The 20,206-nt window shown below is 48.4% G+C and overlaps 4 protein-coding genes across 10 annotated transcripts; 3 read left to right on the top strand and 1 right to left on the bottom strand.

Annotated features, from left to right (window-relative positions):
• The first annotated feature begins 331 nt into the window (after window positions 1-331).
• Window positions 332-3,980, top strand: kcnj6 (potassium inwardly rectifying channel subfamily J member 6). Its single transcript, XM_088398816.1, has 3 exons — window positions 332-524; window positions 2,171-3,091; window positions 3,409-3,980. Exons 2-3 carry the CDS (start codon window positions 2,194-2,196, stop codon window positions 3,723-3,725), a joined length of 1,215 nt encoding a protein of 404 aa, XP_088254942.1. The 5' UTR covers window positions 332-524; window positions 2,171-2,193; the 3' UTR covers window positions 3,726-3,980.
• Window positions 3,981-4,184: 204 nt separating this feature from the next.
• LOC148386629 (uncharacterized) lies at window positions 4,185-10,188 on the top strand. 5 transcript variants are annotated; one of them, XM_088398826.1, is made up of 5 exons: window positions 4,210-4,356; window positions 7,448-7,526; window positions 8,840-9,112; window positions 9,190-9,492; window positions 9,554-10,188. In XM_088398826.1, the coding sequence occupies exons 2-5, from the start codon at window positions 7,497-7,499 to the stop codon at window positions 10,001-10,003; spliced, it is 1,056 nt and encodes a 351-aa protein (XP_088254952.1). In that variant the 5' UTR covers window positions 4,210-4,356; window positions 7,448-7,496; the 3' UTR covers window positions 10,004-10,188. The 5 variants fall into 5 exon arrangements, with proteins under 5 accessions (XP_088254953.1, XP_088254952.1, XP_088254954.1 ...); XM_088398825.1 differs by lacking the exons at window positions 4,210-4,356; window positions 7,448-7,526 and adding exons at window positions 8,454-8,469; window positions 8,631-8,721 and having other exon boundaries at window positions 8,793-9,112; XM_088398827.1 differs by lacking the exon at window positions 7,448-7,526 and having other exon boundaries at window positions 4,185-4,356.
• Window positions 4,943-8,389, bottom strand: rabgef1 (RAB guanine nucleotide exchange factor (GEF) 1). The gene is made up of 9 exons (XM_088398815.1): window positions 8,139-8,389; window positions 7,320-7,499; window positions 6,959-7,158; window positions 6,651-6,817; window positions 6,487-6,568; window positions 6,283-6,415; window positions 6,127-6,218; window positions 5,780-6,036; window positions 4,943-5,678 (listed from the first exon to the last, which is right to left on the bottom strand). The coding sequence occupies exons 2-9, from the start codon at window positions 7,496-7,498 to the stop codon at window positions 5,301-5,303; spliced, it is 1,488 nt and encodes a 495-aa protein (XP_088254941.1). The 5' UTR covers window position 7,499; window positions 8,139-8,389; the 3' UTR covers window positions 4,943-5,300.
• A 195-nt stretch (window positions 10,189-10,383) lies between the features above and the next one.
• On the top strand, window positions 10,384-20,205 carry ttc3 (tetratricopeptide repeat domain 3). 3 transcript variants are annotated; one of them, XM_088398781.1, is made up of 44 exons: window positions 10,384-10,619; window positions 10,978-11,070; window positions 11,145-11,190; window positions 11,378-11,537; window positions 11,677-11,758; window positions 11,832-11,885; window positions 11,995-12,115; window positions 12,268-12,353; window positions 12,475-12,569; window positions 12,650-12,712; window positions 12,904-12,958; window positions 13,037-13,211; window positions 13,277-13,337; window positions 13,481-13,586; window positions 13,682-13,718; window positions 13,991-14,061; window positions 14,205-14,369; window positions 14,448-14,528; window positions 14,666-14,775; window positions 14,847-14,973; window positions 15,049-15,168; window positions 15,242-15,340; window positions 15,412-15,554; window positions 15,628-15,776; window positions 15,849-16,169; window positions 16,254-16,523; window positions 16,607-16,647; window positions 16,722-16,775; window positions 16,855-16,919; window positions 16,986-17,138; window positions 17,210-17,645; window positions 17,736-17,804; window positions 17,867-18,016; window positions 18,099-18,238; window positions 18,306-18,374; window positions 18,452-18,548; window positions 18,667-18,770; window positions 18,840-18,918; window positions 18,977-19,069; window positions 19,135-19,295; window positions 19,402-19,516; window positions 19,587-19,712; window positions 19,825-19,917; window positions 20,026-20,205. In XM_088398781.1, the coding sequence occupies exons 2-44, from the start codon at window positions 10,984-10,986 to the stop codon at window positions 20,131-20,133; spliced, it is 5,037 nt and encodes a 1,678-aa protein (XP_088254907.1). In that variant the 5' UTR covers window positions 10,384-10,619; window positions 10,978-10,983; the 3' UTR covers window positions 20,134-20,205. The 3 variants fall into 3 exon arrangements, with proteins under 3 accessions (XP_088254907.1, XP_088254908.1, XP_088254909.1); XM_088398782.1 differs by lacking the exon at window positions 11,145-11,190 and having other exon boundaries at window positions 10,976-11,089; XM_088398783.1 differs by lacking the exons at window positions 10,384-10,619; window positions 11,145-11,190 and having other exon boundaries at window positions 11,050-11,070.
• Window position 20,206: the final 1 nt, after the last annotated feature.

Genomic DNA, 20,206 nt, shown 5'->3' with positions numbered 1-20,206 from the left:
ATAGCACTACTTGTGTTGTTTCTATAATCATCTTATCCAAAGTAGAGTTTGGCTTCTAGGAAGCTGCAGTCGTCACTTTTCTTTGCTTTGTATCGTATTTTATGACTGACACAAATCGAAGAAAATATATCTATATATGTACGGATGCCTTGTTGCACAAGTGGCGGTGTTTTTATTAAAATAACGCTTCTTAAAATCATCCCAGTATCTGTTTTTTCTGCCTTTTCTTGCCTTTCTCTCTCCCCAATGTTCAGTGTCGCTCGCCCATCCAGGAGGAGGGCCGCGGTGGCTGGTCCTGCCAGTGCTGCTGCTGGAGGAGGAGGAAGAGGAGGAGGGATGGCGGTGGTGGTGGGAGGAGGCTGAGGGGCCAACAAGCTCCCTCTTGGCAGCAGCAGCAGCAGGAAGGATGGAGGCAGAGCAAAAAGGACCTTTCTAAACCATCCACGCAGTCGCTCGGCATCAATCTGGAAATTCTGATGGGAAGGAAGCGAGTGCGAATTCTCCGGGCTGCCCATTCGCTGCAGGTAAATTTTTTTTTTTTTTTCTGTGATGCATGTCTTGGTACAGAAAGGGCACGGCCGGACGAGAAAAGGGGGGGTTGCATAACTCGACGAAGATGCTATTAATGCTGGCGACGTGTGCGGTAGTTCCGTGACGTGATGAGAGCTCCGTGGAGGAAAAAAAGGGGGGGGGGGGGAAATGTTGCCGGCAGCCCGCGGCCTCCGTCGGCACAAGCCCTCGCATGTGCTGCCGTTTGCGTAAATATTTAGCAGAACTATCCTTGTTTGTATTATTAGCACTTGTGCGGTGGGTCACCTGCATCGCCATGACAACGGGCTTTTCCTGTACAAGCCCCCCCCACCCCGACTTCCCCTACCTCAAATAGTTCAACCTGTTTAGTAACGTGAGCTCCTGTTGTTTGCAAGCTCATTTGACCTATGGGTCCCTGAAGGGGTCACGGGGGAATTTTCCAAACAGTCCAATTCGAGTGATTTTATAAAAATGGTCAGTAGAGAAGAGAAGTCATGTAAAAGGTCAGAGGCTAAAAACAAATCAAAAGCAACCTTTCATCTGGCGCCCTAATTTATCATCCAGTTAGCAATTCCAGACAGGCTGGTAATTCATTTAAAAAATATCAAAGGCTCCTAATTTAATGGTGAGGATGTTTTTGCTCAGCGTCTCCTGACCTTTATACATGGAAAATGAAAATGGGTCAGTGTCATGTCACAGCGCCACTCAAGTCTTGAATAGCCACCCCCTGACCATATGTCACACATGGAAAGCCTTTGGGGGGGGCCTTCAGTGTGAGACATACGGTCCAAACGAATCTCATTTTATTTCAAAAAGGGATCCAAGAATAAACGGCCTAACTGCCATTGCGGCATACACCTGCTTAAACAATCCCATTTTGTGTTTGCTAAAGCCCAATCCCCAAACAATGGTCGCTTAGCAACGGCCGCCAGATGCTCCGTCGAGCTTTCGGATTTTTTATGACGCCGCACAATGACGCCTATTGTGGAGGCCGACCGGCAATACCTGTATGTAGAAATGCCCCACGGGATCCGGTATACTCAGCAAAAACGAAACGCTAACGTGCTCTGCTTACTTCCAAAGACTTGATGATTAATTCATGATGATTGAAGCAGTTTGATGGGGCAAAGTTGCCTCTATGACCTCTTTAAATAAAGCCGCTACGGCTAATATGCTAACAATGTCTCATTTTATTCAGCCCGATATTTATTCGAAATGATATGCGACATTTTGTGATTAATAAACATGGATTATTATTTTACTTTACCCAAGTTTATTAGTTGATTTTAGTCGATTTTTAAATTGTCACTGCACATTTTTCCACAGCCTTTTTCCTATTGAAAATAATGAGACTCGTGTTATCCAATGCTGTGGCCCGTTACAGAACATTCCTGCTATATTGTGAGTACTTGATAGACGGAGCCGTGCGTTGCCATGGATACCAGGGCTGCTCAAGCTCAAAATATTCCCCTGTGAATGGAGTGCAGCTTCAACGCTGTCGTTTCTTCCTGCCGTCTAAAAGCTCGGGGGGGGGGGCAATAAAAATATCGTGACAGTCAAATCAGGCATGCAAATTAAGTACAATTAGCAGATAGATAGTTTTCCAAATTTTCCAATGTACTTTGTGTTTCTTCCCCAGCCTTGAATCCATCCAAAACCTCCATGGAGCAAGATGTGGAGAGCCCGGCCATCAGCAAAGCGTCCAAGCTGCCCAAGCCGGCCGGCAAGGATCTCCCCAAGCAGCTGGCGGCCATGGACCGGGCCCGCAGGGTCCAGCGCTACGTCCAGAAAGACGGCAAGTGCAACGTCCACCACGGCAACGTGCGTGAGACCTATCGCTACCTGACGGACATCTTCACCACGCTGGTGGACCTCAAGTGGCACTTCAACCTTTTCATCTTCGTCCTGGTGTACACGGTCACGTGGCTCTTCTTCGGCTTCATGTGGTGGCTCATCGCATACCTGCGGGGGGACCTGGAGCACCTAGCGGACGACCGCTGGACTCCGTGCGTCAATAATCTCAACAGCTTCGTGTCGGCCTTTCTGTTCTCCATCGAGACGGAAACAACCATCGGTTACGGATACCGGGTCATCACGGACAAGTGCCCCGAGGGGATTGTCCTGCTCCTGATTCAGTCGGTACTGGGATCTATCGTCAATGCCTTCATGGTGGGCTGCATGTTCGTCAAGATCTCCCAGCCCAAGAAACGTGCCGAGACTCTGGTGTTTTCCACCAACGCCGTTATCTCCATGAGAGACGGCCGCCTATGCCTGATGTTCCGGGTGGGGGACCTGCGGAACTCGCACATCGTGGAGGCCTCCATCCGGGCCAAGCTGATCAAGTCCAAGCAGACCAAGGAGGGCGAGTTCATTCCCCTGAACCAGACGGACATAAACGTGGGCTACAACACGGGCGACGACAGGCTGTTCCTCGTGTCGCCGCTCATCATCTGCCACGAGATCAACCAGAACAGTCCCTTCTGGGAGATCTCGCCAGCCCACCTGGCCAAGGAGGAGCTGGAAATAGTTGTCATTTTGGAGGGCATGGTCGAGGCCACCGGTAAGTCGCCGGCCCCTTTGGGAAAAACATTTGCCCGATGTGGGGTTGACTGACAGATACGGTCGATCGGACGGACGGACGGACGGAATGAGTGAAAGGTCAGGGCTGACAGATTGATGACACATAATAAGTAGATGGCCGGACGAATAGATTAACATATGACAACCCTTGATGGACGCTTTGAGAGTGATGGACGGACTGATAAGAGCAGACAAATAGACTGAGAGTGGGCGGAGCAACAGCAATAAAACTGATAGAGGAAGACTGACACCCCCAAGTAGCGTCCAATCACCGCCAATCTTTTCCGTTGTCCTCAGGCATGACGTGCCAGGCCCGCAGCTCGTACGTGAGCAGCGAGATCAAGTGGGGCTACCGCTTCACGCCCGTGCTCACGCTGGAGGACGGCTTCTACGAGGTGGACTACAACAGCTTCCACGACATCTACGAGACCAACACGCCCACCTGCAGCGCCCGTCAGTTGGCTGATATGAGTGGCCGCGCCCGTCTGCCCCTCACCTGGTCCATGGGAAGCAGGCTGAGCCAGCAGGGCCTGGCGCCCGAGGCCGAGCGCCAGGACGCACGGACTGAGCGCAACGGAGATGTCGCCAACGCTGAGAGCGAGTCCAAAGTGTAGCGCGCACACGCTCGTGCAGGCCACGATCTGGTCGTTGGTGAGAAAACAAGGCGACGAGTTCAAGTCTCACCGACCGCCAGATCCCTCTTATTTTTTCTATTCCGATATTCCTATAGGGACGTTTGCATATTAAGTATTTTTGTATATAATATATGTTTTGGACTCCATTTGGTTTCTCGGGTTTGCCGTGTGAATATTTGGCAGATGTTTGATACTAATACGCTGGTTTAGCTTTGGCTTGTACATAATCTACGCCTTATTTAAGCCTTGCCTACACTCGCAAACGACTCTTTCTAAATATTTAGAAACGTGCTAGAATTGTTTTGAAGGTTTTGGTAAAATGAACGAAAGCTTGTTTGGAATTATTTGGACGTGTTTATTCAACAAAACATGTTTGCTGTAGTCTGGCCAATAAGAGACGAGGTGGTGATCATGTGACTTACGGGCTGGACAAAATGGCTTCCTGCGTTCAGATGCAAGGGAAGAAGTTGGGCATATGATGAAATGCAAACTTTTGTTGAAGAATATGAGAAACATCCTTGTCTAGAACGCAACAAGATTGGACAATTGCAAGGAAAGAGAGAAGAAAGCGACGCCATCGAAGCAGATGTGCTTGGACCAGATATTACAGGTAGTCAAGCTTCGTGGGACGAGCATTAGCACATTTAGGGGACATTTTTAGCACAATATTTTATGTCTTTTCAATGTGTGGACATGCCACCCAAATAAGAACGAACTTGGTCATATTTGGAGACGTTTGTTAGTGTAGACAAGGCTTTACTGTATACAGTGTGTAAAACTTTGATCACCTTTTTCCTCCCTCCTTCCAGAAATGTATCCTCACGGGAAACATTAGGTACAGCTGCACATTGTAAAGAAAGGCAATGCAAAAGTATAAAAATTGTAAATCAACTAGCGCGTGCAGGTGTGCCTAATGCAGTGTCCCTGTTTGCAAACGCATGTACAAACATGAATTAATCTTGTAAGGTGTATTTGATTTATCGTGAACGCAATCTCCGCTTTGAAAAACCAATGACACCTCTTCTTATAGGCCCCGCCCCTTTTCCGATTTCTCTCTAGCACTCGACACTTCCTGCAGAAAGCCATGACCTTTGACCTGCCCTTTAAAATACAAAAAAAAAGCCTTTTCACTATTTTGCACATAAGAGCAAACCTCTTAACACCCCCCCCCAACAAAATCACATTACCAAACAATATGGCAGTAAGAATAATAAATAAACTTTTAATTGCATTTCTGTTTTTACTTGTTAGTATGTTATTGTGTCAGGAAGCAGCTGGATATTTATCCAGGAGGGTTTTGTCTTGTCTTGCAATGTAGCCTAGCCGTATAGCCTCAAGTAGTTGTGTTAAAAACATTTTAAAATGCAGCTAATATTTAAATAAAAGTTAAAAATGTCATATGTTTAAAAAAAAAAAAAAAATAGCAGCGTTAAGGTGGGCCCTCGTTCAAGTTTGTCCAGTTTTGAGTGAGCATAGTGGACTTAATTTCGAAACACTAAAAAGCGTATTGAATGGAATGCGTGGAGCTTTGCAAGCAGATGTGTTTGGATTTTGTCAGCCAGCAAAGAGCCGGTCCGCCGCAGGCTCGCCAAGCTGGTCGTCGCCGTCGGCGGGCCGGCGCACGTTCAGCGGGTATTTCTCCAGGACGTCCCTGACCTCCCCCCGCACGCTCTCGGACCAGGACAGCAGCTCGGCGTGCAGATTGCGGGCCGCCTCCATCAGCGTGTCCTGGCGGCCGTCCAGATCCGACAAGAGGGTGAGGTTGCGCCGCAGCTGGGCCAGCGCCGGGTTGAGGGCCGGAGAGTCGCTGGCGTCAGGGCGGTTCCGGTCGGAGTGCGGCGAAGCCTGCCCCGACATGTAGGACTGGAACTCCTCTGTGGTGAGGTTGAGGGACTGGGCGTCCAGCTTCTCGATGAAGGCCGCCGCGCAGCACTGGGTCAAATCAAGCAGACGTTGGCGCTTTGGAACATCTTTGTGGAGTGGCTTGGAGATCAGTATTGTGGAATCATTTCATATTTAAAAGGAAAACCGACCAGGTTGGTGAAGTAGTAGCCGTCCTCGCCGGTCATCAACCTGCTGGGGTTGCAGAAGCGTGTGATGTACTGGATGTTGGACTGCAGTCTTGGCGGGTTGGCCTTGAGGACGATGTAGATGAGCGCCGGCAGGAAGTCGTCGGCCGACGCCGGCTCGCTCTTGGTGCTGCCGATGGCGGCGAAGATGTGCTTGCTGCAGCGCGTCACGCACGCCAGCTTGTCACGGGGGACCTTCTTGGAGTCCATCTCGATGATGTCTGGAGAGGGGACAACAAATGGACGACTGCTGTGGAGAGCGTAGCTAAACCTTCTTTCCTCTGAAGACACTTAGAAATTCCAAAAGTTACCAGTGATGGCTTTGACCACGTTCTCAGAGGCTTCCGGAATCTCCTCGTCCATTGGCACGCAAAGCATCTGGACATTGACCCAGTGGAGAGCTCTGCCAAGCAAAGTTGAGTTGAGACGGCCGACGCCGGCGAGAACCCAAGACCCGCCACGCTCACCTGATTCGGTTCTGCATTGCCAAGTCCTTCTTCTCGTCGTCTGTGGTTTCCGGGCAGAAGACGTTTTTGTACAAACGAGTCATGATGTACTTCTCCACCTGGTCCATCACCTGCTCCACCGACTCGGAAGAACCTGGCGGAAACGCCGCAATCACGCAACGCTTTCATTCTCACGGAGGAGATGATGTCCTTGTCTTGGCCCACCTTTGAAGTGACTCATCAACCGGTCCGCCAGGCCCTGGTAAAAGTCTTGAACGCACTCCGACACTTCTTCTGCGTTGAGTTCCTGAAACAAATCAGTTTATGGAATGTGTTTGCATCCTGGCTGCCATATTTGCAAAGCTGCTCTGAGGGACTTTAGTGGACACCTTCTTGCTGGACATGCTGAGCAGGAAGCTGCGGCACTGCTTGTGGATTTCACGGCCGGGCCGCTGCAGGTTCTTCAGGAAGTCTGCAAAGTCCTTGGACACCTGGTCCGAGTCAAAGCTGGCATGGCGACTCACGGACGGACTGCTCACCTTCACCTCCGGGGACTCTGATGCCAAAAAAAAAAAGGTCATGAAAAAAAACCTGGACAGCCTTGAGCCACGAGAAGACATTTTACGCAGACCATAATTAATTGATCAAATATTAGAAGGTTCTCGTTTCATTTTGTCTCGTTTGGTTCCAACTTTACCTTTCTTGGAAGCGCTGCGCGATGATGAGCTGAAGAACTTCTTGACGGTGGTTACTTTGCGTGTCTTCTCGTTGGTTTTCTTCTCCTCGAACTTGGAAAAGGGTCCGAGCGAGGACTGGGACGAAGGTGGCGTGGACTGGGTCTGGGCCGGAGCACCGTGACTGCTGGCGTACGCGGCTGCCTCCTCTTCTCGCTGCAACCTGGTCCAATAGCACAGCGTAATAAAAAAAATTATCAACATGTCATGTATTGTTGACTAGCGCCACCTAATGGATTGGAGGTGCAGTGCAGTCAATGCTAACTGAGGACATTCTGTACATCGCAGCATTTTATTTATTTCATGATAATACACAAGTCGTACTTTTCAGCCAAGGCCCAGTCGTCCTGGATCTGCTTCTGGCGCACCCGTTGGTACTCCTCCCTCCAGCATTTGGAGCAAAGGCCCTGCCAGGCCGCGTTGCCATAGTAACCGCATCCCTTCTTGCACAGGAGCTCCGACTGGTCCACGTGGATGCCGCGACGCTCCGTCTTCTGACTCATGCTGCAAAACAAGAAAAGGTTTTTGGTGGCAAGTCAAAATACCATTCGCACACACTGGTGGCAAAGGACTACTTTTGTCTAAATGCTCTGCATCTCAGTATAATCAAACCAGGCTGGATACTAAATGTCTATCTGTGCCCATGCGTGTTTCTTTGAGGGGCGGGGCCTGCTGGTGGCGTGTGACGTATGCATGTGAGTATCAGGGTGTGAACTTTGGTTGACGGCAGTTCCATTGTGCTTGAGTGTGCGTTGGTATTTCGAAAAGTTGCCCACAAGGAAGGGCATCATAGAAAGTACACGGTGAAAACCTGAACCCAAAAAAATGCGGGCACGATCGATGACACAGATGCTCTCCTCATGCTACCCTAAGACACAAGAGGCTCCATTTTGCCGGGCTTTAAGCATTGCTATAATTTGCTGTCATGTGCTGACCTGCATTCTAGTCCGCATTGCATTTTAACTTCGGCACTTTAACGTCTATAAACATTTTTAGGTTGCAAATGCACCTTTCAGTGGCATGTCGCTAACGTTAGCCCCATTTGCTGCAGCTGAACCGTGTTGGACGACTAAGAGAAGAACTGCAAGCTGTAATATTTTAACATGAGTAATTTATCACAAATCTATGATGTGAAATGCTCACCTGTTTAGTTTTTGATGCGCAAATGTTCTTTTCTTTCAGCTCCGATTGCGGTCAACTTTGCCGAACACGACGAGAAGCTTCTTCGAGATTCTCCTTTGTGATACGGTCGAAAAGTTAAACGATCCCCAGAATAAAATCGCGTACTCCTTTTGACGAAAAATAACGCAAAATATCCACCATTGTACCTATTTTATTGGGTCCATCAGCCTTCAGACAAGAGGGAGGGATTTAAGAATGACGTCATGGGGCATATAAAAAAAACGTCGACATTCGGGTCACGTGATTGACGGAAATAGCCGAGTGTCTTCGTTTGGATTTTGGCTCGTTTGTGGTTTGTTGTCATTTTAATTCAGCAAATTATCGTTAGATGTGTGTTTTCTTTTTACAATTACAATATATTCATTATGCTAGTAAACACTGGGTAACTGGTGCAATGTTGTACATCTCAAATGAGTCATTTAGCAATTTTGCTGTCTGAATTCATTCCAAAAGTGTTTTGTCACCACAAGACTCGGTGAGAACATGCACATTGTGGAGAGAAGGGGAAATGTGATGTTCTAATGGCTGACCGGTTTGCGTCACTGTAAGTAAACACTCACAAGGTCGCCGATACTGCGGACTAAAACAAGCTTGTGTTTGCACACACACTTTCAGCTTCAGCCATGATCCTGCTGGGCCCGACTTTGTGCCTTCCCTCGCAGGCCACCATCCAGGAACTCTTCATGGTGGCCCGTGATGCCAACGCGGTCCCGAACATCTCGCTGGACCCGGTCCTAGGCTCCTTCCTGTCTCTGGACTCGTCGGCCGCACTGCAGCACCAGTACACCTCGCTGCAGAGAAGTTTGAGTGAGGGGCAGAGAGCGGCGTTGGGCCTCCGCCTCAACCGAGAGCTGCCGGGCGGCAGGGTCACGCTCGGGGGCGTCGGTGTGGTCGCACTGGCTTTGTCCTTGCTGTTGGATCATGTCGCCCAACAGGTCCGTAACATACTTGTTGTAACGTTGACTGATAAATTCACAAGTTGTTTTTTTTTCTTTTTCTACTTGTTCATTAGGTTAGAGGCAACATTTCAGTGGAGGCTGGCCAATCGCCCTTGACTAGCCCGCCCCAAAAGATTTTTGGCATTGCAGTCTCTTCACGAATCGGCCGTATTGCGCACAACTACCTGAGCCTGATCCCGGGTCTGGCCAACGACCAGGAACTGATGGCCGAGACTACGGAGATCTACGACAATTGGCTGAATCTGGAAATGTTGGACCATTATCACAGGATGACCAAGAAGAAGAGGATGAGTTCTGTGTCCATGCAGCAGTGGCTGACCGGAGCTGCGTTTCATCTTCACATGAGGATACACCAGGTCAGTGAACCTTTTCAAAAATGCTTTTACTGTCTCACGTTACACTCTTTTGCTTGAGCAGGTTCGTCTTCATTCGGTGCCGACCGGGTCGGCAGAGTCTCTTCGTTTGTCCTACAAGACGGCGTTAAACCATCTGCTGCAGGGTTACACTGTCTACCTCCACAGGAATATTCAGGAGACCGCAGCATCACCAGCAGAGCATCATGGTAACGGAACCTGCTCCAGTGAGCTCTCCTTTAACATCAGCCAAGCGAAGACTCTCGACCAGACGAGCCACGACGGCATTTGTCGAACACACAAAGAGGGCCTGCTGGTCATCGAGCCGGGCCGAAACGTCAGTCACGGCGTGTGGCATCACCCCTGCGAGTCTCCGGCCATCCAGCAAGCTCTGGTGACTCGCATCATAAACGCGCAAGACCTGGAGCACAGCAGAAGCTTTTTCCTGCACCCCAAAAAAGTCTTCCAACGACTGCTCACACAAGAGGATGCTTTTGAGCTCAGCGCAGACTAGACGGGTCTGAAACCGTTTAAGTAGGAGCAAACCCCGTTTTTGTTATCATACACATACAACAATGTGAGGTAAAACAGATTTATGTATTTAATTTTTAGTCATCGTTGCATGTGTTGTTTTGTGTGTGTCAATATGTAAAGTATAAAAAGAAAACAAAATAAATGTTGAATATTTTGGGGAAATTATTTTTGCTGTTATTTGTACAGTATTTTGTTTACGTTTTGGAACTACAGCGTCATAAGATTGCCCATAGGTGACAGTGAGTACATTTTATTATTTAATGTGCTATCCTACGCCTTTTAATTATTTTTTTAGAATCGAAACAATCATTCGATTAGAAGAAAACGAAACCGCTGAGCTCCTCCCCTTTTATTTTGTGAATCTACGTCACGTCCGGTTCGAAACTTCGCACGTCGCCTGCGGTTGATGGTTGACTGTAGTCGTCAATTTTATTCGTCCAAAAGGAGGGCTAAAGATTTTTAAGTTATACTTTAAAAAAAACAACCTTTACAGTGATTTCTGTTTATCCCGTGAAACACGTTTCGTTCTCCCAGAAGTGCACCCGTTCGAATTAGTTCGGGACAATTCGTCGACGACCAAAGAGAGCATTTGAGCGGTAAGACGACAAACGAGCCCATGCGTGATTTCCTCTTCGGGTTTTGTGTGCCAACCTTCGAGACTTGCCTCTTTTTTTTTTTTTTTTTTGAGTGACAACAATACAGTATGTGGCTTTAGCTTTGCTCGTGCGCTCAATGCTAGAATTAGCTTCTAGCGAACAACTACATTTCCTGGTTTTCCCCACAATTCACACAAGGACTTCATTTGGTTGGGTTGTCAGTCATTCAGGATGGACAGGAGATCGATACGGTTTGAGTTTCGTTTCACGCGAAGTGGAGAGATAAGAGCCACAAGAATGAAGAGTTGTAAATATGTGATTTAGGGCTATATAAATAACTTTGACTTGACTTACAGAGGAGGAGATGACGTTCGACGGGGATCGCAAGCTCGTGGCCTGCGGCTGGGAAAGTGAAGAAGAGGAAGATGGCGACTTTTCATCGTTTGATACAGTGCGTTAGTGAGACTCGAGTGAGCATATTAAGTTGTCTGTCGGGACTTATTCTTTTTTCCATTTTTTCTTAAGTCTCACATCCTGCATCCTGGTCATACTCTCAGCTACCATGTTAAAGGTAAATCTGAGCAAGAAAGAATTAACTAGCAGCCATCATGAAGTTGACACGGTCAAGCTTGAGTTTAAATAAAAGGTGCAGATGTGAAACCTTTATGAGTTAGTGAAGCAAACATTGATTGTCTATGTTTATTGGCACATGCGGTGGTGTTCTCTGGCTGACTGCATTTTTGCGTGCATGTGCTTAGCCTTCATAGCTGAATCCTGGAGCAAAATGTCGTTGCATGAAAAACGCACGTCAGCATATATAATGAGACTTCACACCTATTGGATGCCCCTCCTGTTGGACTTGGATCCGATGCACGACACCTTCAAGTGGGCCTTGCGCTGCGGCGTGCTCAACCCATCGTAAGTCACCTCGTCAAACTTTGTGCATGAGCGTCCGTATCCTTTACTGGCTAAGTAACACATTAGTTTCGAGTCATCAATTTAAATCGCGAAGAGAAATAACTGCAACGTGATCATTTTTCCTGTGTATGTCGTGAAGTGACCCCACCCATGTGAGTAAGAAGATACTGATCAAGCTGGAAACCCTGGAAGCAATTCTCTCCGCTCTGGAGATGGCATGTGTAAGTCCAATCTTTGCAGGCTCCATCTGGGTAACCTATGCTCTCATATCTCTGCCCCTGTCTTGTTTTTCAGTGCACCAAGGAAAAAATATTTCACCTCCTCTTCATCGCCATCAGCCTTCGTAAGGTAGTCTGGGGAGGGGTCGATGGATATCTGCCTTTCCATTTCCGAAGGATTCGCTGTTATCGCAAGACACTTCTGAATGTCCCCGTGTGTGTTCTGTATGTGCACTCAGCACCTGCCGGAGGCGCTTGAGGATGCTGAAGTGTTCTTGGGGGACAAAGGAACCCCTCGTATTGTGTTCTCGGGCGACAAACGTGTGTGCTACGAAGTTTTGTCCTACATGTACGTCGAGTGTAAGTTGCCTTTGCTTCACACTATTCTGTCGGTCCAAATCTCACTGTACAGAAAAAAAAATGTCTGGACTGTCACAGCATCACTATCAAAAATCCTGCTTGCTAATAGAACCTTTAGCTGATGTCTCAGGCGGGTTTTTGTCTCTCTACAGTCGCCCGTTTCATGGCTGACATAGTGTGCGACAACAGTCGGCTATTGGCCTGGTGCCTACGGCAACCCCGTGAGGACGCTCTAATCGTAAGACTTAATTTTTTTTTTTTTTTAGTTTCTTCGTGTCAGAATTTCTTAGTTGCCAGCATTTTGTTAAAATGTATTCTTCGTTGCAAGTCCAGCTTTCTTACCAGTCACTCTCTGACAGGAAAGCGACTCCCTCAAGAAGGGGGGAAACCTTCTTTTTCAGGAAGAGAAGTACCAACAAGCAGTGGTTGAATATTCCAAAGCCATCAAAAAGAAGTGTGTGTCCCCGACTCCACCCCCACGAGGCTGTGTGACTAGAAATTATTTATTAAGCTTGATTTTTTTTTTTTCCGCAGTCCTCTGAACCACATCGCCTTCGGCAACCGGGCGCTTTGTTATACCCGCAGTCAACAATTTCTGTGAGTACACCTTTCATCATTGAGAAGTGAAACACTGCCCTCTGCTGACAACTCTTTCCTAGCGCTCAGGCAGCAGCTTGGATTTTGTTGGTTTGTTTTTTAGTGTATTTTAAACAAGCAACCCCCCCAACGGTCTTTTCTTGATGCGCTTGGTGGTTTGAATACATATATTTTTTTTCATTTGTATACAGAGAAGCTGCTTTCGATGCAAAACGGGCCATTCTGATCGAACCGAGTTTTGTCAAGGTACTTTTTGTTCTTCCCCTGCAGTCGAACGTCATTTTTTCTTTGTGCGACTAACGAGTTCCACCGTTCCATTTCCAGGGCCACTACCGCTACTGCGAGGCTTTGTTTTTGTTGGGCGAGGTGGAGTGGGCCTTAGTCAGAAACAGCGTTGCACAGGATATGATTTCTTCCGACCCTGGTGGAGTCAAAGACCTCGAACAGCAACGCGACAGATTTAAGACCGCGCTTCGAGAATCAACTGGATGTACCAAAGGTTCGCTTGACTTAAGGTTTGCGAGCCCTGTGTCCGAAACTCACACTGGTGTTTTCCCGTTTCAGCGGAACCCCCCAAGAAAAAAAAGAGCACAATGGATAAGCCTAAAAAAAAACAGAAGCCAACGTAAGAGCAATGAGCATGTTGACCAAATTCAAAAACCATTAGCTGTAGATCATGTTTTATTTTTGTTTTGCTTTGCTTTGCCTGTTGAATACACTTGAAAAAGGAGAGTGATTTTTTTTTTCTTTCGAATCAATCCTTCCCAGTAAAGCCGAGGACACTAACAAGACGACAGTTGTGGAGACGCAGCAGCTGTCGGGAAAAGGCAACACCACCACCAATGATAACGATAAGTGCAATGACGCATGCAAGGTATGTCAACGGCCTCAAGACACGCCCAAATATTCTTGTGACGCCAGTGTTGGAGTTCAAAGTGAAACTTACTTGACATTCGTTTCTCTTGCTAGGCGACCACCGGAACGATGAGCAAGGAGAACCAAGCGGGTATGTTTGCGTTCCAATTTAGAGCTGATTCCATGTGTGTGTGGGGGAGTTCCTCTCCTATTTATTTATCTCGCTAGCCAGCTAAAGAGATCGCTAACTATCTAGCTATTGATCTATCCATTTTTTCCCCTTGTATTTTTTTTTGTCTTTTTAGAAGTTCTACAGAAATAACAGAAAGCTCATTTATTCATTTTAGCAGATGATGTGAAGTGTTTCCTCTTTCGGGGGAAAAGAAAGTGACGTTCGATTGACTCTCTTTGTCTCCGCGGCAGTTAATGACAAGGCGGCTGCTCCCAAAGAGCCACCCAAAACTCAGAAGAAGAAACCCACGGCCAGTAAGGATGTAAGAATGAGCCTTACTATTTTTTTTGTGCGTTCAAATATATTCCAAAGTGTGAGGAGGCTACAAGTATCGATATCGGCGACGGGCAGCGGTTCACCATCGACGCAATATTGATTCTTCCTGTGTTGTTTTCCTGCTTTCAGCACGCACACGTGACGCCTGACAGAAACCAACTCGCCGAAGAATCGATGAGACACGTGATGACGTCGGCCCATTCGTACCTGACCAGAGAGTGCTATTACAAAGCCGACACCTTCTTCACGCAGGCGTTGGGCCTGCTCGACTCCTTCACAGCGGACGAAAAGAAGGCACGACTGCACCGCAGACCACTTTGGATTGTTTTATTGATTGATTGGTTTATTTATTGATTTCTTTTTAATCACCAGAAACTTGGATTCTCTGCACTGGATACGCAGCTGGTGCTTTACGGCCGCGTGTCTGCCTTGATTGAAATTGGCAAACCTCAGGTAGCTCCTCACCTATTCATTATATCATGTTGACATGGAATGTGAAACCTCCAGCTCAGAAGTTTTTTTCTTGGTTTTCATGGCTTCTGTAGTTAGGTTTTTTTTTGTGCTTTAAAAGGATTTTTTTTGTGCGGCAGGAGCTGTCAGAAGCTCGCAAACTTCTGAAGAAGATCCAATCGTACGAGGAGAGGCTTTTCCAGTATCTGGTTCGCTACGCCTACGGAAGAATTGACCTCAAGGAGAAAAAGTACAGTCGCGGGAGTTTTGGCTCAGATTGATATCTCGAACGTTTCAACTCAAGTCGATCCTCCCGTTCAGGTTTGAGACGGCGCTGGAACATTTTCAAGATTCTCTGCAGATGTTACGGAATAAGATAACGCCGGGTAAACTCACCTGGCCGCAAACCGACCAAATTGTCAAAGAGACCGAGACGGACTGTTTTAAAGTAAGACGACATCCGGGGCTCGCTTTGGAAGCCGATTTGGATTCTGCCATCTCACATTGCGCTTTGTCGCTTCAGGAACTTCTCGAGGAGTCCATCAACTCCTGCAAATTCCCTCCTCGGCCCGATGGCACCTGTCGGTTTAACGGCTGCCTTGGCCCTTCTGAAAATATATACATCACCGAGCCGGATTTTAAAGTAAGTTTCCCCCCCCCAAAAAAAAAAAAAAAATCCCTCTTTACGTCAATACATGGTCACACGTCACCCGCAGGGCTTTGTTGAGTTCAAGTGCAGCCAAAAGTGCCTCATTCAATACCACAACGCCTGCTGGAAAGCCTGCAAGCCTTCGTCCTTTGATAAGAGCCCGAAGGTAACAGCCCACCGCCATCGTTTGTTCCCTTTGCCTCCTCACCACGTCCTAATTTTGTGCCTGCTTTACAGCCGTGTTTGACTCCCGACTGTTCCGGTACAATCGACTCTGTCAAATTTATTGACGCAACGGGCCTGGTGAAACAAATATTGGCCACCGGCCGACGGGCAGAGAGTCCGAGAAAACCCAAAGTCAACCAGAAGCCTCCTGCGTGGTGAGGAGTCGCCCTCAAACCAATTGCGTGGGAAGTCAAACGGAAATAAACAAGGTCTTTTTTTTTTTTGCAGTGTGAAGAAATCCAAGGAGAAGAACCAGTGTAAAAGTGAGAATAATAAAAATAATAATAAGCAGCAGATGTTGGAAAACAAGACCACCGCCGTCAGTGATGACATTTCGCAGCAAAAAAATAAGTCCGCCGTGCCGACTCAGCAGAACGGTAGGTACCACAATGCAGTCGGGTCCCAGAGGACGTGTCCGATCATTTATCACTTGGGATTCCCATTTCCAGCCTGGGTGCTATACCAAGACAGAATCCTGGTGCAGGTCAGTCAGATGATGCAGCTGCTGCGCCAGGAGAAGGCCTTGGCCGCGTCGCACGTGAGCGCCTGCCTGAAGCCCTGGCTGGAGTTGGACTCGGCGCGGGGCAACCAGCTGGCTGCCAAGATGCTCAACTGGGAGCAAGAGCGTCTGGAGACCTTGGATCAGGCCACCGAGCTGCTCCTCCAGAGGAAGAATCGCGTTTGGGCGCGCATCTTCATCCATCTGCTGTCCAATACTTCCAATATCAACGCAGAGCTCGGCCGCTGGGCGGGACGGCTCGACGACGCAGGTCAGAACTCGCTCATCGTTATCGTTCTTCCGCTGTCGTCGTGGGAACGTGTGTCTGAGCGCATTCCTGTAATGTCTTTCGAAGATCTCAAGGCCGCCAAGTCCTTCGTTGAACGCAACGCGGAGCACCTGGATGATGTGGACCTTGCCCCGCTGGTGACCTTTGCCCCTTTCAAGGAGATTATTTCCGAGTATTGCACCCAAGACTCCAACTTTTTTTCCCGCAACTTGACTAAACATATCAAAGAGGCTCCGCCGCACCAAATGAGACTTTTTCTCTGGACTCTGGAGGAGCATAAGGACATTTATACCTCCTTTAATATTTTACTTGATGAGTATTTTGTTAATATGATTGGTACGTATTCACACCTCATTTTTAGATGTTTAGATGCATCATCACGTGACCTTCAACTCTGCACATTTTTTCCCCCCTCCCAGGTGGACATTTTTCAGTTCTTAAGAAGTCCGGTAATCCAAATGTAAGCAACACAGGAGACATTCATGCTTCAAGCCAGCGACGAGCGCGTCACACTTTTCACAATCTCTTTTTCAGAGTTTTCCTGCGGGCGATAAGAGTCGTGGGCGAAAGAAGAAAAAAGATCCAAAGGTGCGCTTACGCCCGAGGTCGCTCATACAATTTCAAAAGTCCCAACGTGTAACTTGTTGCTCTAAAACTTTCTCGTCAGATTCTTCAAAATTTTTTCGGGAGTGAAAACGACGCAGCCGATGAGTGGGCGCAAGAAGATCCCATGTAAGTCGCGTCCGTCCGCTCGTGATGTCCAAATTTAAAATTGAATACTTGAATTTTCCTTAACAGATTTTTCCTGGACCCCGATGAGCCTTTTAGTATTCCCGTCCACCTTCGGGCGCAAGTGGCCGACTTTGAGGAACAGTACAACGGCACAGGACACGCGAGACAATTTAGTCAGGTTTTGGACAGTCCAGATCCCGCCGTGGAGAATTTATACGAGTGAGTACATCTAGTTTGAGTCCTTCACTGTGGCGGCAAATCAAATGACCCCCTTCCGTTTGCCCTCGTAGCTACTTTGCCCAGATTTTCGAGGAGCACGGCCCCCTGCCGCCCGACGATCCCCTGCTTCACAGCGAGATGGCAAACTTCCCGCCCAAGGCTCAAGTCAAGATCCGACAGGCGGGCGGCGTTACGAGTTTCCTGCTGGAATCCACCCGCTTCGTCAACATCGGCAGCCGCGTGGGTCTGGCCAAACACGATGTGGTCCTGCGGCAGGTCACCCGCCCGCAGTCTCCCCGGATAGTTTCACCTGGCCCAAATATAACTTTGGACGCGGGCAAAGACCCCAGCGACGGCTCGGACCACGACAATCTTTCCCCCGACGACTTTCGATCCCTGGATCTTTATACTTGCGAGGTGGACGAGTCCTGGGAACTGTGCTCCTACGGAAGTCATTTAAGTTCAACCCCACCAGAAGTCGATGTGAAGAAACACGCCGAGACACAGGTAAGATCCTTTAGATGATTACAGTCTGAACATCGTCATCTCCTTCATTTCGACGTGAAGCAAACACAAACGTTTTTGTTTTACCCTCAGACATATCAAGGAGTCAAGAAATGCGTTGCGGTGAACACGGAACCTCTGCGGCCTTACGAGGACATCCAGGTCAGTGCTTGCGTCGAAGTTCCTGTCCAGACGTCGCATCCTAACAACCGATCTTTCTCCAGGGTGGTATCAACAAAAGGGTCGAGATAATTCAACGACTGCAGGCGGAGATGAATAAAATGGAGGAAGACCGCAAAGCGGTGGATCTGGAGCACAAAGAAACCTTGGCGTCCTTGGAGAAAGACATCCAGGAGATCAGCACCAACATAAACGTGAGCCCCAGAACTTGAACGTGAAGCCATCGGATCTGACTCGTGTCTCAAATGACTTCCCTGCCTCTTCCTCCCCGTCAAGATTACGGACAAAGAGATGAGCATGTTCCAGCAGAAGCTTGAGGAGGAGGTCAAGAAAGACCAGAAGGAGAAGAAAGCCAACCAGGAGACTCTGAAGGCCCTCAAGATGGAGATGGCAAAATTGGCGGAGGAGCGAGAGAGGTGTGTATGGAAAAATAAATCAATTGTTGTCAATGTGGAAATGATGTTCTGATTTGCTCACATGTAGTCTCACCAAGCAAATTCGAACTAACCTGGCCAGCTATGACGACAAGTTCAACGAGGTCTTGGAGCTCAAGTACGTCTTTCTTTCAGCACAATAAGACGGCTTTGTGCGATGATAATAATAGACTTTTTTTTCCCACCATCTTCAAGCCACCAGGCAGCGGCCGAGAGGATGAGTCTGGAAGATGAGATCAACCGCTGCAAAAAGTCCATCGCCGCGGCAACCAGAAGATCCCTCAGCGCCCAAGTAAGCTCTGAAAACTACTTTTGGAACTTGAGACTCGTTTTGAGAAACAACGTCCAAATATTTTGAGAGGCGGAACAATAGAGCACCACAGTCATCCATCCCAACTTTGCTCCATCAGTTGTCCAAGTTGGAGAGCAGCCGGGACCAGTTTATGTATGGCCTTCACGCCCGGCTGGCTGACGCCAAGACTCTGCTGGCCAAGCTGGATGAACATGTGCCTTGGTAAGGAGCAGAGGAACCAGTCCCCTTTTAGACTCGGCCTCGACTTAACTCCAAGTTGTCCTCTGGCAGGTATCCCTCCCTGGACGCCAACAGACACAACGTGAGAGCCAAGGTCCAAGAGCTGGAGCAGAAAATCGCTGCTGCTGAGGTACACAAAAAGTCATCTCCTTCTCCTTCTTTTGTCAAAGTTCTTCTTGTATCTCCAGATTCTCTACAAGCAACAAGTGGAGCAAGTCAAAAGTGGCCAAAGAGTCCAAGACGTGCTCAGTCGTGACCGGGCCGATCTTCGAGTCTCTCCGGTAAGACTTCAAATAGTGATGTCAAAATAGTCTTGACTCGGCTCACTTTGCTGAATTGTTTGCAGTTGTCTTCTGATCTTCACGCCTTGACCATCGTTGACACGCCGCCGGTGCCCGCCGCCGCCGCCTCGGCAGCAGAGAACCCGACGAGACTCGTGCAAGCTGGAAATACGATGGTCGACAGGGCCGTGGACAGCCTAGGGGCCATCTTTCCCGAATATACCAGGTCACTAACCGAATGTTGATGCCTCGCCTTTTTCTCAGTCCTCTCCGCTTCAGTGTCGTTACGATTTCAACCACTAACATAAGCCGACCTTTCGTCCCCCACCAAGGTCGGATTTCATGAAGTTTTTGAAGGACCTGCGCTCGGCCAATGGCGGCACTCTGGGCTGCTGGAACTTGCAAGAGGTGGTCAGTGGAGTCAGCCACCTCATCCTGGATCAGAAGGTAGACCATGACAAAGACCAGCACTCGGCCTTGGTTTCATCACGCACTCACATTGGCCGTGTCCTCGCAGGAGGCCGTCGCATCCGGGGCCAGATCCAAGACCACCAGGCTTGGGGATGCGGCCACGCCCCCTTTGGTAGACCCACCTTCGGTCTGGCAAAAGTCAGTCTCCCAAACGCCAGTCAGCTCCAGTCCGGTAAGCCCAAATCCTGTCACTCCGCTTAGCCATTGCATTCTTTCGATATCCGTTCAAGAGCTATCTGCTCCAACGAGAAGCTCCGATCCGATGCTCTGTGTCTCGTGTGCAGCTGAACTTGGAGGACGATTGCATCATCTGTCAGGAAGAAATGAGTCCACCTGACTGCTTGGTTTTGGAGTGCAGACACACCTTCCACAAAGAGGTGCTAAGTCAAGTATTGAAATATGAGACCAAAAATGAAGCCAGAAGTCAGAAGAATAGTCTTGGTCAGTCCCACATGTTTTTTTTTTTCTTTCTTCTATGTGTCCAGTGCATCACATCGTGGCTGAAGGAGAACACCACGTGTCCCACCTGCCGGCAGGACACGCTGTTCGGCGACTTCCCTTTGCTGCCCGGTAGGAGGCGCCAAGCCCCATGATGTCATTCCTTTTGACTTATTTGTTCTCAGTTATGATGAATAAAAGTTTTCCTTTTGATGAGTACACACTAAC

This window comes from Syngnathus floridae, chromosome 15, assembly GCF_059516105.1.
Source record: "Syngnathus floridae isolate MCC-2025c chromosome 15, RoL_Sflo_1.0, whole genome shotgun sequence".
NCBI lineage: Eukaryota > Metazoa > Chordata > Actinopteri > Syngnathiformes > Syngnathidae > Syngnathus > Syngnathus floridae.
Note: the sequence above shows the minus strand (reverse complement) of the source record. Positions and strands in the feature narration are given on the sequence as shown.